Source organism: Acipenser ruthenus, chromosome 1 (genome assembly GCF_902713425.1).
Source record: "Acipenser ruthenus chromosome 1, fAciRut3.2 maternal haplotype, whole genome shotgun sequence".
Lineage (NCBI taxonomy): Eukaryota > Metazoa > Chordata > Actinopteri > Acipenseriformes > Acipenseridae > Acipenser > Acipenser ruthenus.
Genome location: NC_081189.1, coordinates 6,500,920 through 6,516,303, shown reverse-complemented (window position 1 = coordinate 6,516,303; position 15,384 = coordinate 6,500,920). Strand labels below are relative to the sequence as shown.

At 36.7% G+C, this 15,384-nt stretch overlaps 1 protein-coding gene across 4 annotated transcripts in view; it reads left to right on the top strand.

Annotated features, from left to right (window-relative positions):
• The window catches only part of LOC117973461 (cotranscriptional regulator FAM172A-like), a 177,930-nt gene that overhangs the window by 103,213 nt on the left and 59,333 nt on the right, over positions 1-15,384 (top strand). For all 4 annotated transcript variants that reach the window (XM_058985518.1, XM_058985575.1, XM_058985656.1 and 1 more), the window contains exon 9: positions 13,119-13,235. In XM_058985518.1, the coding sequence (XP_058841501.1) occupies positions 13,119-13,235 (117 nt within the window). The remainder of the gene's footprint in view (positions 1-13,118; positions 13,236-15,384) is intronic.

Genomic DNA, 15,384 nt, shown 5'->3' with positions numbered 1-15,384 from the left:
ACTCCGGCCGTCTTTGTGACAGTGTAATACCAAATATTACAATTAAAATGAAAAAGAGGAATTTGACCCCAAAAAATACAGGTGCCTACTTGAGGTTTAATAAATGCTGCTGTTTTATTGAATGTTCCTGGAGGTGTTTAGATAAAAAAAGGAAGCGAAGGCCCTTCTTTTAAAGTGCCTTCTTATTGTGATTGTCTTCATTTCTCCAGCATTATGTGTTAAAGGTAATACTACCTAGTAAGTAATCTACATTAATCATGTTTCTAATCCAGTTGTCAAATGATGGAAGTGAAAAGACTTGGACGAGGTTTTCAGATTGTTACAGTATTTTTATGCACATGAATGTTGCCATGATTTTGATTTTTGTCCTTCCTTTTTTTTTATCTTCATGCCTGTGTGTAAGGATTTGAAAAAAGTTCCTTTGCAGCTTGCTGTTGAAACTACCTAGTTTAATAGTTCACTTGAATCTTCAGGGATTCATCATTACATATTTACTGGCTGCAGCTGATATAGCTGTAAGGTTTTATCAAATCCCATTGATGTATTGCGCATGTTCCCTCCCCAGGTTACAGGACGTGCTTCTATTTGCATAAGGCCCTGGGCAAGGTTCTTTCTAGCATTGATTGGTCTGTCCAAAGGAGGCTGATGTGTTCTCGTATTGATCACTTTGTTTTTCCCGAAGACAGTGCTACACAGAGTTCATCTCAAACATTGCAGGGGAAGTGAAAACTTTAGTAGATATCTTAATAATGTTTAGGTTCCTGACATGAGCGTAAGCCGGTGCAGTGTAGCAGCAGCACAGCACACTGTGTACTGCAGCTCTGCTCTTCCCAGAGACACCAGAGTGGAGGCAGAGAACAGAGTGCAGATGTTTTGCCTCTACCTGATCTCATGATACCTGGGTCTCGGAGAATTATCTGGCTTCCAGCTAAAATCAAAGCTATTCCCCTTATGAAGCGCACAGAACTCACAGACAATATATATATATATATATACTTCCCCCCCTTAGCCTGCCTGTCTGGTTAACACTTCTTGCCTTGCAGCTGTTGGTCCTTTCTCAGATTGGGCTCATTGGCATCCTGTGATGATGATGGCTTGATATTGAAACTTGGTTCTGCAGATGACTGTTTGTAGTTTTAGGAAGGGTTTTGAAGTGGACTTGTTCCAGCAATGTATTGTTCTTTTTGAGGGGGGGGGGGGGGGGTTCCTGTTCTCCAGATGGGGAGACTGTAATGCCGTCTGAAATTCTGCTGTTGGGAAGCTGCTCTGCATTAAAGCATTTCAAGTTTATAGGATCTAAATGTGTTGGGTTCATTTTGGGTACTTGTCACAAGCAGTCTAGAAAAAGGGCATAAGTAACTGTGAAAGGTTGCAAAGGTCTTTTAGAATGTGCTATTAGGAGTTCTTTTTAAACAGTTTATTTATAGTTTATCTATGTGGGTTTCTTTTTTTATGTACTGTCTATATCTGTCATTGCCAAGCATCAACAAAGTGTCTTGATCTTTCTTTAGAAGGTATCAATATGACCTAGAATAGTTTGCAGCTTGTGTTTTTTGTTGTAGCTGGACAAATGTCACTGAACTCTGTGACTGTAAGAGGATTGGAAGTTCACCTTTCAATAGATAAAAGCAGCAGTTCATTTATTTGTAGATAAATTACATTTATACAGTGTGAGTTTATTGACTAAACCTTTGGTCTAGCAAATGTGACATGAGAATCATGTAATGATGTCATGGAAATGAAAACAGCAAACAAACAAAAAACAGTTCATTTAGGGGTTTCAATTTGTACATTGTTTCTAACCACAGTACTAATGTAACATTATTGAAGTTTTTGTGTTTTTCTGGTTGGCTATCAGTTTCCTTTACACTGTTAATTGTTATGTTGAATCCAGAAACCAGTAATGAACTGTTTTATGTAGTGCTATAAGGTTTTATGCAGTGTAAGCCCTGCATATTTCAGTGTGGTCTTCTGCAGCCCTCAGATGCAGTGTTCCACAGTCAGGAAGGCTGCCTGATTGTTAGTTCTCTAGGGACTTCTACATGTTCAAAACTGACTGTAAAAAAGAAAATGCAAGAAGCACAAGCAGCAGTGCAAAATGAAAGTGTCCTAATTGACCTGACTAACTCTAACTGAGAACGGCTACAGCATGTTACAGGGGGTTCGAAGGACTGCGGCCTTTCTCAGAGAGTTGTTACAGTTATTCGTTTTAGGTTCTGATTGAATCAGAGCACTCACGCTGTGCTCTGGCCACTTCAGTTTAGTCATTCAGACCATGCCTCCTGCGTTATGTATTCAGCAGTTCCTATTAGACATCTTCACAGTGAGTGATTCTTCTGGACTTTCTGACATCCGCTTTCATGCATGGCCTGTTATTCTGAGCTGAATTTTTTTTTTTTCTGAGCTGCCTGGAACATTAAAAACATCTTGGCCGTGTCAGAATTTTTTTAATACTTTTTTTTCCTTCTCTCCCTGATACGAGGTCCCTAGTGACTGAAACCTCTCTCTCTCTCTCTCTCTCTCTCTCTCTCTCTCTCTCTCTCTCTCTCTCTCTCTCTCTCTGTATTTTATATTATTTTATTTCTATTGGTAGAGACACAAGGGGGCACTGCTTATCCTTTGTTGCCCATTTCATGTGATCGGTGGAAAAAATGGCGAAGACATATCTGATTTCTGTAAATCTGCATTCATTAATAATAGAAATCATATTAAGACACTCCTGGGCCATTTAATCCGCTTGCTATTTTGTTTCTGGTCTAAAGTCAACATTCGATGTTTGTCTAATGGAGGGAAGCAGTTTGCTCTGAATCAAGTATTGTACTAAAAGCCTCTGTATGGTTACAATGATTTTTTTTTTGGTTTAGTTTTTGTTTAGTCGTTCTTGGCAAAGCCACGGACACAAATTTTATCCTGCAATGATGGTCAGATCCCTTGCCAGCTGTGTTAGCGAGCAAATGTGATGAGCTGCCTTGGAGAGGCCTGTGAGCGAGACCATTGCAGGGTTACTGTAATTACTTTGAACTCGGGTCAGGGTAAAAAAGATGAACGCCGAATACAGTGAGAAACCAGGAGGGAGAAAAGAACGCTAGGAAGAAAATAGGGACTTCTGGGTTGGCTGTTTAAATTCAAACTTTCTTTAATGATAAAAAAAGAAAAAAACATGAAATCCCAAAGTCCCAGTAATAAGAGTAGTATCTAATTCTGCCTGTTAACAGTTTGTATTTATTTATTTTAACCGACATCTTAAACAATCATTTTGACATGATTTTTAATTATGGACACTCCTGGTAACGATCATTTTAAAATATTTGTGCTTGATGTTTTGGACTTTCTAAATAGGCACATCCCAAAGTGACATTAAGTAAATTGCATTTATTACATTATTTGGAAGTGTCAAACATGCCAAGTAACAAAAAAACAGCTAAACTACACATCACTTGTGAAGTGTACGATTGTACCAGTAGCTAAAAATGACAAGATAATAACTGCATTCTGCTTACCTTTTAAAACTGCTTTAAATGTCTTTTATTCTTATAAACTAATAAATACAATATTTCTTTTCAAATGGCCCTTATTTAAGGCTGTAATTATAGAAGACCCATTAGAAATAATGAGCCCAGACAATTTTGGTTTAATAGTTAAAAAGGTAATTTTAACTTTTTGTAAGATTTTTTGTTTTTTGTTTAGCTGTCTGCCTGTGTTTTATGCTGAGTGGCGAATAGGCTTGCGAAGGACAGACAGACAAAGAAGTTTAAAATAAAAAAAGACAACCTTTTTGGTGAAGAATTTTGGAAGGAACAGCTCATTCATTTTAACTTGGGTGCAGGTGAACTATAGAACATAGAGTCTTTACTGCAAATGTCTTCGGATATATAGACCTATTTAACACATCCATCATCCATTTCTGTTTGGAAAATCTATGTATTTGCCTGTAATGAACCTCATTAGTGCTTCACATTTATGCTGCAGATCATTGTGCTTGATATTAAAATATGATTATTATATAATGTAGTATTCACGTAATAAAAATAGTGTATTACAATGTATATTATTTTATGATGTATTGCAGTTGCGAAGCATGTTTATATATTGTTTGATTGAATATATATATATTCTTAACAGAGCTTACAGCCTGTTGTTCCAAGGCATGATGTAGAGTGTCTATGAAACTATGAAGAGCGCTTCAGATTTTATAAGAAACTGACACTTATTTGTAAATAGGAAAGAGTTTCTAAGATGTGGGTGTGTTTTTTTTTTTTTTTTTCTAGATTGCTTTATGAACAACCTTCATACAGCTTAACAAAAGAAAAGTTTAAATGCCTACGTTCAAGATGCCTAAGTTTCTAGGGTCATTTTCTTGTTACAGCAGAATCTGCTTCAACTCAACAGCAGCCACGAATGTTCTGAAGTACATTAAGTACCATTGTTCTTTTTTAAAGTGCGTCCAGATGCACTTTTCACAGTCCTGGAAAAGGTTTTTTTTTTTAAAGGGGTTGTTCAGGTCACCCCCATTTATTTATTTCTTTATAAAGATTTATTTATTTGTATAGTCATTTCAGTGTGCAACTATAATGCTGTATTTCTTGTTTTAACAAATAATATTTATAAATAAAGACTAACTGAAAATGCAACTGTTAAAACCATAGTGCAATTAGAAAAAAAAAATAATGTTAGTTTACAGCACCAAAATACTGGAGCGTAAGTATTTAACTAAATATATAAAGCAGAGAAAAAATGTAAATTATATATATTTTAAGAAAAATAGAAACGTTCCATTTCCATTTTTCTAATGAAGCAGGTGCAGAGCCAAATATGAGACCACATACGTGTTCAAATTAAAATGCAGATCATCTTAAAGAAGGTACTACCTATTTATTTAAGTGCAGGGAATAAACTATGGCAAAAGTTATTATTTGCTAGCAGTAATAAGTGGTTATGAATGTTTTGTATTCCATATCTTCTCGTATCATAGTAATTAATCTGCCACTTGGGGGTGATAGTACATTACGGAAATGCTAGATTAATCAATAAAGTAGTGGGAGCATGTGCTATATTTAGCATGTAATAATTTGAAAGTTTTATTTTGTGGGACAGACCGTCTTCAGCTGATCTGATGCCTGCACTGTTGTAATGGATTTTTCCCTCCTCCTGGTGGAATGTTGCTGTTGGCTATACAAAGTTAATTTCAGATTCTGATATATATATATATATATATATATATTTTTTTTTTTCATTAATTTCTGAGACATTTACCAAGTGTAGTGCAGCAAAGAATACCAGGAACATTGTGTGTGGCTCTGCTGTGACTTATCAGCCATTCCCGTACGCTAGGAGAGAGACAGTGTTAATGCAAAGGGCACACACGTCCAAGATAAGTGTCACAAAGCTTTTTAATAAAAAGTCCTGAAGCTTTGAAAGCGGAGGAAAGTAAAAACAAAACTTCCAAATCTATTTGAACACCTCCAAAGGGTAACCGGTAGCTTTTTCAATATGCTGCTGATAAGTGCTGTCATTTACTTGGAGACATCATGGGTTTTGGATTACGTTTTGTAAGTTATTACAGTGCTTGATTTAGGCTTGCTCCTGAACGAGGCGAATGTGCTCCATGTGGCATTATTCTTGCAAGGGTGACTCAGGCCATTCTTAGCTGAGGGAGTCCATTCGACATTGAGTGAAACAGCAGGGAAATCAAAGGAGTCAAGGGTAAATATTCCATATTTACCTCGGAAAAATTAAATCCTAAAATCAAGATATTTGTATTGCAGTACACTACACTGAAAGGTATAAGTCAGTTTTGACAGTACACTAAAACTGTATCCATAAGCAGTAGGGCACTTTACCTGGCATAACGCTTAAGCACTGAAGCTGTATAACCCTGCATTAGTAATGGTGTGCCTCTTACTGTGTTGAGGCGTTCCCTTGCCATGAAACGGCTAAGAAGATTTACGTTTAAGAAAATATTTTGTGTTGTTAAAATGTTTTTGAGCTGCATTATAATTTGTAATAAATTTAGCACTACAGTGTATAACTAGCAAAACTATGAAAAAATAATTTTAAAATAGACCACATAATCCTTTTTATTCTCACTTATCAGACGTTCAGTTCTGTGTTTTAGAAAAGATAACAAGCCCATGAAAGGAGCAGTTAGGTTCACAATGTAGTGGCACTAGCCTGAGTTATAGCACTGTTACTGAGGCTACATGAGCAGTTTTATCCAGTTTTTCCAACCGTGAGTCAGTGATCCAAAACTGTGTTAAAACAGGGTCATCCCCATGTGTGTGCTTAAAGGACGTCAGTTTAAACTGCCCTAACATACTTACAACTATTATTATATCTTATAAATCATCAGAAAGTTTAATTATACAAACATTTCATAGAGGAAACGAGTGAGGTGACACATGGGAAGGAAGAATTTAATGGGCCAGCAAGTCCCAGCACTGAAGAAAAAGAAATATCGAGGTTCACTTTCTATTTTACAGCACAGCTCAAAGGCTGAGTGTCAAGTGAAGACGACTCATACAGTCGTCAATATTTCTTCATTTTTTAAACAGCTTTTTAATTCAGTTTTTTTACGACAGAGTAATAATATAGCAGTCAATTTGAAATTGATGAAGATGTTATCATTGCACCTTATATCTGCTTTATTAAGTAAAGTATCTCAGAATGAGTACAATAGTGTAATTAGCAGTGATAGTATAATTTCACTTTATTGAGGTACGATAATTAGAAATGTGTATTATTAGCAGGTTTACCATGTGCATACCTATTATTGTCCTGTATAGTTACTTTTTTGTGTGCGTGCAAAATTAATAATTCAGCATTCTAATTTCTTTTTAAATTAACAGTTTAATATTATTAGTACACCTGCAAAATGACACATCAAAGTGACTACACAATAGATTGTTTCACTGCAAATATATGTGGCTTCCTTCTATAGTTGGAAACCCTTTGTTTTGAGATGCATAACAGAGCAGACTGTACCCAGAGATTTTGCTGAATCTGCTGCACCTTTTCTGGTTGAGCTAGAATGCTGTGCCTTTTTAATTAGGGGTAGTCGAGTAGTCGACAAGACAAATAGAGAAGTGACAGTCGACGTCACAAACTGGTGGGCGACTAATCTAAAGCATGCTGTTTCAGAGGGATGGAAATGCAATTCATTAACATACAGTATACATGACCTCTTTGAACTCTAATATATATATATATATATATATATATATATATATATATATAATCAAGCAGTTTCAAAATGTGCTCAAACAGCAAAGTGTTACAAACCAGTACATTCACAAATAGAGGATTGATTCATATTTATTTTTCGACTCAAATTAGTATTCGTTCTGCATGTGATTGCATGACTTTTTTTATTATAAATAGAGGCAAGTTTCCTTGAAAGGCATCTTTTACTGAAGGGATTGTATTTTCTGTTTTTACATGTGTGAAGAACAAGTTTGGAACAGTTGCAGAACTGTCCACAACCCATTTGCTTGTCTATTTGCTTAATTTCCTGGGTTTTGGTATTTTGTTTTTGTTTGAATTCATGTTTTTGAACTACCGATATTTATTGTTACAGATATAATATTTTTTAACTAAAGAGACAGACATCATGTGAGGCTTCCTGGCATTCTGTGAATAAGCACGCCGCTCCTTATCCTCAGCATTTGTCAATAGGTGTCAACCATTTTCTGCAGCGTCAGTAATTGTTTATTAAACTTCCTTTTCCTAGTGGCCCCACTGACGTTATTGTAGAAAGTTCCCCTCCTTTCCTGACTTCCGCCGTGTCAATCACTGAGTGGTTTCGGAGCCCTTCGTTTTTTCCTCTTCACCGTCCCTTGCACGTGGCAGCCCGCTTTAAAACAGGAAAGGAAGGGGAAGTTATTGCTGCACTCTTCTGGCCGCCTGCAATAATAAATCATAACTTGCCATGCCGCTAACTGGAGACCAGGAGAATTATCTTCATAAATGCATGTGACCTTAACAGTTTCAGCTTGCACACACACCAGCTCCCAATGGCCCCAGCAGTGGATAGGCTTTTCCTTCCTGAAGTTGGACAAAAGGTTGCTGGAACTAAAGCCTGGGCTTCAAAGGACGGGGAAAGTTAATGTTTTCTTATCCTGTTGCAGTGTTGAGTGAAGTACAACTGGCGGTGTTTGAACAAGCAGGGTGCGGGCCCGGGCCATGCTCTCTGTCTTTCTCAAAGCTGCTCAGCTTCGTGTAACCCTTGTGGTCAGGTCTCTGGTCTCCAAATCAAATAGTGTAGCCCTGAAGACATGTAATGAAAGGAAGTGGTTGCTGCATGGTAGTGGAGCACAGCGTTGGACAATTAGAAATTGCAGACATCATTAGTTTTAGTGTAAGTTTAATAAATTAGCACTTTCATTTTAGATCTGGGATGGACATGAGTTTTTTATATATAATGTAAATAATGAATGTACTTTTATTTGCTAAAGCAAATTGTGTAATAAATACCATATATTTAAAATTATTAAAATAAACCTAGTAACATACCAAAATACCTTATGATCATGTTCTCTTATAGGAACAAATATGAACATGGTCACTTCTGCTTCCGAATATGGTTTTTGAACAGTATCTGTCCACTAATAATTAATGACTTTGATGTTCAGATTATAACTCAGAGATCTTGATGAATGTCAAATCCTGGCTGTGTGTTATATACTGGGCTTGCAGAACACTTGGATTATTGTATATAAAATGGTGTTTTTGTTAGAAAGGGGTATGTTTTACAATAGAAAAGCTAACATGTATGTGTTTTGGTCATAGCATCAGTCCAGATCAGATTTGGAATGGCTGAATTTCTGTAAGGTCAGTAGCTACTTACATTTCATGAAAGCAGACAATTGCTGTCCAGCACTTCTACTTTCAGTGTACAGAGATAAGGATGAGGGTCTGGGTGGTGTTAATGCCTGTAACAGATTCCACCTGTATGGCGCTGTTATTTGCTTTAGTCTCCATAAGAGAAGTGCTTTTGGTGTCTTTAGTTGTAGCGAAATCACTTCTCTGTTTGTCATTTAATTGGGTTTTCTACTCATGTTTGGTGTTTCTTAGCAACCATTGCTTCTATAGAATACTGTAAAGAAAAGGCGCTGGGGGTGGAGAGAGTTCATCCAGAGCTAGGAGATCAGGTTGGAACTGAAAGAAATAACCTGAGCCATTCAGGTTTGCAGTGGGCTTCCTACAGAAATGTTGAAATGGATAGTTAAGTATTTCAAAAAGTTACTGAAACGTTAAGTTGAATTGTATACATTTCTGTTGGGTGGGGGGGTTTGCCAGGAGTTTGCACAGTAAAATATTATAAATCCACATTGCATTCCATAAACCTGTTCTTCTGTTAGCCATGAATAAATAGTGGAATATGAATTTTGCACCCAGATTGGGGGGGATATCTGGCATATAGAAACCTAATGAAACAAAGGACCTTTGAGTCAATTAAAGTCCTCGACAAACTGCATTTCAATGTGGCGTGTGCTTTCACCTCAGAATTTGCAAACAAGTTACTAGATAACTGTGTAGATATGCATATTGTTGATGTGACCACAATATGCGTTGCCTAAGATCGGTGAACTTGAGGTCGTTTTTACTTCCCCTCTTTTTTTTTTCTCAATGAATGATATAAAGAACAAAATAATATGATTTCTAAACTCAGGATGACCAACTGTAGGATAAGCATATTTATACAAGATGAGATGTCAAGCATAATTAGTTCTTCATATTCGGTGGTCCTACTGTAAGTGAATATTTTCCTTCTATCTTGCATTCATTAAAATCCAGTGACAGAATGACTGGACAGAATCACACTGTTCCAAATGAAGCTGCTTTGCAGATACAGAGCATGATCTAAGGAAAGTAATTCTCCAACATCAGCTGTTAAAAGTAGATTTAAACATTCTTTTTTTTCCAAACTGTACTTATATAAGCAGACTATACCATGGCTGTTCATAGGGTCCTTTCAGGGCTTGTAAGTTACTATGGCCATCTTTATTGGTGGAATAACTACAGCACTCTATAAACGTTCATGGTGTATCCTCTGTGTACAAATCATACATTCTGTATACAGGGTATGGTAGAGAATTAATAACACTGCTACTGAATGACTGTACAGTTGAAAGCAATGGGGAGTAATTGGGGAAGACGACAGACGCTTAGTCTTGTAACATCTGAAAGGCATCAGTCAATGTTCGCATACTGTCTGTCCCTGAATACACACAGTGAGCAGGCGATATCAAAACAATGTACAGGCAGCCATGCAGGATAACAAAATAGCCACCGCCTTAAAGGTCAACAGGAACACATGTAAAAACATTACATAGAACATTTTGGTTGCACTAAATGCAATATTCATAAGGTCTTTGAAAATATCTGCAGCAGCTCATTTCTACCCTGTCGAGATTTACTTGCATTTTAAGTTAGCGTGGTTTTCAAAAGATAGTTAATAGTTTCTGTGGATAATGTTTCATATCCTAGTGAATATTACTATGAATGCAAACCAAAACAAGGTGAGGGTTTTTGTGTTTAATGCTGTCATACACTTCTAGAAACTCGGCACCCTGTCAAACCACACAACAGCAGCAGGCTATGCAGCAGGAAGAATACATTGCATGAAATGCAAAAGCCTCCGGGGTCATAATCTGTATAGAAATTTGAGAAATTGGAATTCATTTTACATGTTCTAGATCTGTGATTGGCATTCGAGTGAAAAGCTTTGGACCACATGTTGTATCCATTCCTGTACTGTGTTGTCACTATGAGGTGAATGTAAAGAAATCATCTGGGCTTGGATAATGACTCCACAATACTGTAATTACCAAAATCTGAGTTTCCTAGCTGCATTGTTTTTCACTGAACTGTTGAAAGGCAAGTTTATATGCCAGTGGCCTATAAATAGTCTTAGGCATGGGGATGATAGTTGCATGATTTAACAACTTCAAGTGGGATGATTGTGCATAAAAACAGTGTAGTACGATGGACAAATGTACACTATAAGCTAGTTATGAAACGAGCATAACTTGCAGAAGCAATTATTGTACACCACCTGATTTGTAATACTTAACTTGTACCCGAAAATCACAACGGTTTTCCTACCCACTGCCAAGTGTGTGTCTTCAAAGGACACTACTGTATAAATATTATAATATATCTAGTACAATACACTCGTAAGACTATTTCGACAGTATGTATTTCGGTATTATAAGGTCTCTGTCTGGTAGATTAACAAAGATAAATATGTATAGGTATTTAGTTACATTGTTACAGGTTTCAAGGACTTCTTACTGAAACGTTTCATACTGTGCTGTAAGTTTCTTTCACAGAATTGACATTTCCAGACAGACCATGAGGTATGAGAGCTGCTCTATCAATCATAGCAAGAGTCCAGTAAAAACTCTAAACAGAATATTAAACAGTGCGAGACAGGCTAGCAAATCCCAGGATACCTTAGAAATATGTCTCCAAATAGTAAACCATTGTTCATCTTACAGATTGTCTGAGTTGGTCGAGGCAGAGAAAATACAGACATCGCTTGTTTTTTTTTTAATAAAAATAGGTTAAATATTTACAGCCTTCCCTTTTATATGGCAAAACATTTTAACATTGGTAGCCATGATAAGCTAAACAGACTTTGGAAATTAAACCAGTAGGTACTATTATGGAAAACCATTTATTTGTTTTTAGTGTTAATAAGTATTCAGTTCTCTTAACTCAATCCTTGATTAAACACACACATATATATTATATATAATATAAGAAATGCTTAAAAAAAGTGTATGTATTATGTTACTGAATAAAAAAAAAAAAGTAAAATGCACTTAAGAAAATGTCTATTCTGATCTATTGGTTTCTGAAAAAACACTTTCCTGGATGTATTCTGCTAGTCTTTCATTCCCCATGCAGCAGATTAAAACCGTGTGTAGTTGGTTGCTGGGAATATCATTCCTTGGACATTCTTCTCTGTCTTGAAACTCCCAAGTAGATACCTCTGTGAAATGCTTATCAGTTGGATGATGTATTAGTTCTTAGCATCGTAATAGATTCAGTTTATCTCCATACACTCCCAGTTTAATTTAATTTCAGTTGGAGGCAGTTTTCAGGTGGTCGTAGCCACTTTGATGTACAGGGAAACCCAGCCATGTTCAAGTCAAAAAGTACAGAGTAATGCTTGTTGACCTAACACTGCTCCTCCTGTTAGCGGGTTAGATTCCCCTCGAGTACAACTTGAAATGTCTTCTTACACATTTTTTTTTTTTATTATGGTGGATCTCGCATGTTTGTCTTATGTTTTGTAAACATCTTGAAAGACAACTGTCTAAGCCAATGAGAAAGCTCTATATTATATTGTCTAAACCAATCTGTGAAAGTCAGAGGATGGCTGTTACCGGGGTAGGTAATATCTGCAAACTACTGGGAAGAAAACCATACATTTAGAGAGTTTGATCATATGTGGTACTGTATAATACCTTCCTGAGACAAAGAAAGGGGGCACATTGTGACATGTAGCATGAATGTGATTGGATGTAGGTATAATGTCTCCTTCTGAAAACATAATGCATTGGCCATCGATATGCTGCACAAACCTCTGACTGGCTGACCTGACTATCAAAATCTAATGTTATTTTTCAAGGTTAGTTTTTCTTGCCATAAGCTCTACTTCTAGAATAAGGGCTTTAAATTATTATTGAACGTTTTGCATTGCAGCAACCCTATTGAGTCTTTTTAATGAGTATACTGGATTATTACTTAAAAAACAACAAAAGAAAACGAAGCAGACTAATGCATGTTTAATGATTTTTGTGGCCAATGCATTTCACAAGGGTTACAAGGACAGTGAAGACTGGCAATGGGGGGTTTAGAATATTTTTTTTTTTCACTGTGGCACAGAAGATACAGAGCTGCAATATATCTTTTAGGGGGAATGTAGGTGAAAACACATTTAGTGCCGAATCTTCCAGATATAATTGGCAATAGCCCGCCTTTCTTGAAAGTGAACCAAATTGAAAAGGATTCATTTTCGAGACCTTCTCATTTCATCATGCAGGTGCTTGAGAGGTTGCGGCTAAAGCGTTTCATACATGGTTCTATTGTCCTCTTTCTTCCCCCTTCAGATGATTCAGCGAGAGGCTGAAGTGAAGAGCAAGGTGTGTGCTGTAGCTCTCACAGATTCCGTCCATAACGTCTGGCATCAAGAAGCTGGCAAATCAATCTTAGAGTGGATGCAAGAGGTAAGACACGAGCCAGCTTACTGTTCAAGCACTGGCGATACAGGGGTCCGATTCATAGGAAGCTTGTTTTATTTGCTGACCGTTAGTAGCCAGTTTACTAACATGGTAATACAACTATTTACAGTAACTGGTTATTCTAGAGAAGTTACACACAGTAATGCTGACGGAGTTACTGTTGATCATTTTCAGGTATAGTAGTATTTTTTATCCTTGAATGTTTTCTGTCAATAAGTAACTCATTTTATTTGCCTTAATTCATCCACACAATGGTTGCTTTATATAGTTGTTCCCAATATTTCTTCACCCTAGGACTGACATCACCAGTGTTCAGTATGCATGTGTGCTGGGTGCACTAAATTGCTCTCTCATTTTCCTCTAACCTTGCTGTTTTAGATCTTTTCCCCACTCCAGATGTCTGATTTGTATTTTGGATAAAGGTAACTGGCAATGATATATTGTCTTCTTAGTAATATAACCCTCCCAGTGTACAGTATACCCTTTTCTAGTAAGGTATTTTAGCAATGGTGTTAATGACCTGCAATGTCTATCATTTTAACACATACCTGGCCCTATTCAGTTTATAAAAAAATAGTGACGGATATAAATGCTGCCACCGCTTTCAGTTATTCACATGTGGCCCTACTTATTGAAACAAAAATACACTTCTGGAATTTGCATGCAATGTTAATGATTTGAGTTTCCACCAAGAGACACTTTAAAGGATGTGAGGCAGTAACTCCCATGATCTTTACCTGCCATGCATTGATACTTGCAATGTCGGTTTCAGTAATATGTTCTGGGGTGAGTCAGGAAAACAGAAAGGCACGTGTGCAAAAGCCCTAGTGGATGGCCGACTGTAAGAGCCTCACTATTCAGCGTGTGTTTAAAGGCACTGTATTTCTGTATGCAGATATCTTTTCCGTCTCAGGGCTTGTTGCCTGCAGCTCGTAGACTTGACCCCACACTTACACTATTTACTGTATAATATAGCTTATTGTCTTGATATACACTTTCCTTCTCCTCTTAGCCTGATGTGACTCCCAGCCTTGTTTGATAATGAGATATAGTCTGTTCCAGTTCAGGTAACCTTCACACACACCCACTGTCCAGGAGCCTTCAGAGGGTTTTTTTTAGGTTCACTGTTAACATTTTTACTACAGTCATTGATCACCCAGCAGGTTTCAGTAAGTAAAGCTGAACCTCTGGGTTTTGAAATGTCTTCCAATTCTAAACCCTTTTGTCAGACTGGAGTAATTCTTCTCTTAAGGTTAGGTTATTGGATTTGGGGCAAGTTCAGAAGCAATTTGATTTAGAGATCATGCATAGTGTGGCCAGTGATACGAAGCTCATGGCGAGACAGTGCTTTGATGATGTCATTGTCGCATGACTGGTGGGAAGCAGTTGACCTTCGCATTGCAAATCTAGGGGCTTGATTTGTAAATGAGTAGCACTAGCGCATGTTCTTAAATGACGCTGGGCTTGTGCCAGCGCTACTGGCATGACAATCAAGCCCACATCTTCCTGTTACAATGCAGTGTCAATCTGAACTGAACAATCAAATATTGTTTTTAAAAAAAAGTAAAACCAAAGGGAAAAACTAGCTTGAAATATTTTTTTCCAATTTTACATTTTGATCTGGAAGATAAAAAAACGGTTTTCAGACTATTCCTACTGCTGTAGAAGGACTATTATGAATTGACTTGTCTAGAGCTGTCACTTGTTTATCTGAACCCTTATTTCCTATACAAATATTTACCTACTGTTCCTCTAATGCAGCCTTGGTTATCCAAAAAAAAAAAAAACACCCAGTTATTAGAACAAAGTAAACCAAACTTATCAAGGTATTTTACAGCAAAATGCATTTTGGACCATTAGTGAAACTGTTAATCTTTATAGTTATTGTTAATTAGTGACAAACAACTTAGGCACATTTAATTACATTAACTTTATGATGCGTTTTACTAGTTTTGTAACGTCTGTTCACAGAAAAATAATTCTGTATAATAAAAATAAATACAGAAATAAAATGTTTGGCTTATTTTAAGAAGAATCTTACCTTTTAAGTTCATTTTTAAAATATAAATGTTTTTTTCTGTTATTAGTATAACTTCCTGCTTAAAGATGCCACGTATGACCTCCAACTGCTGCA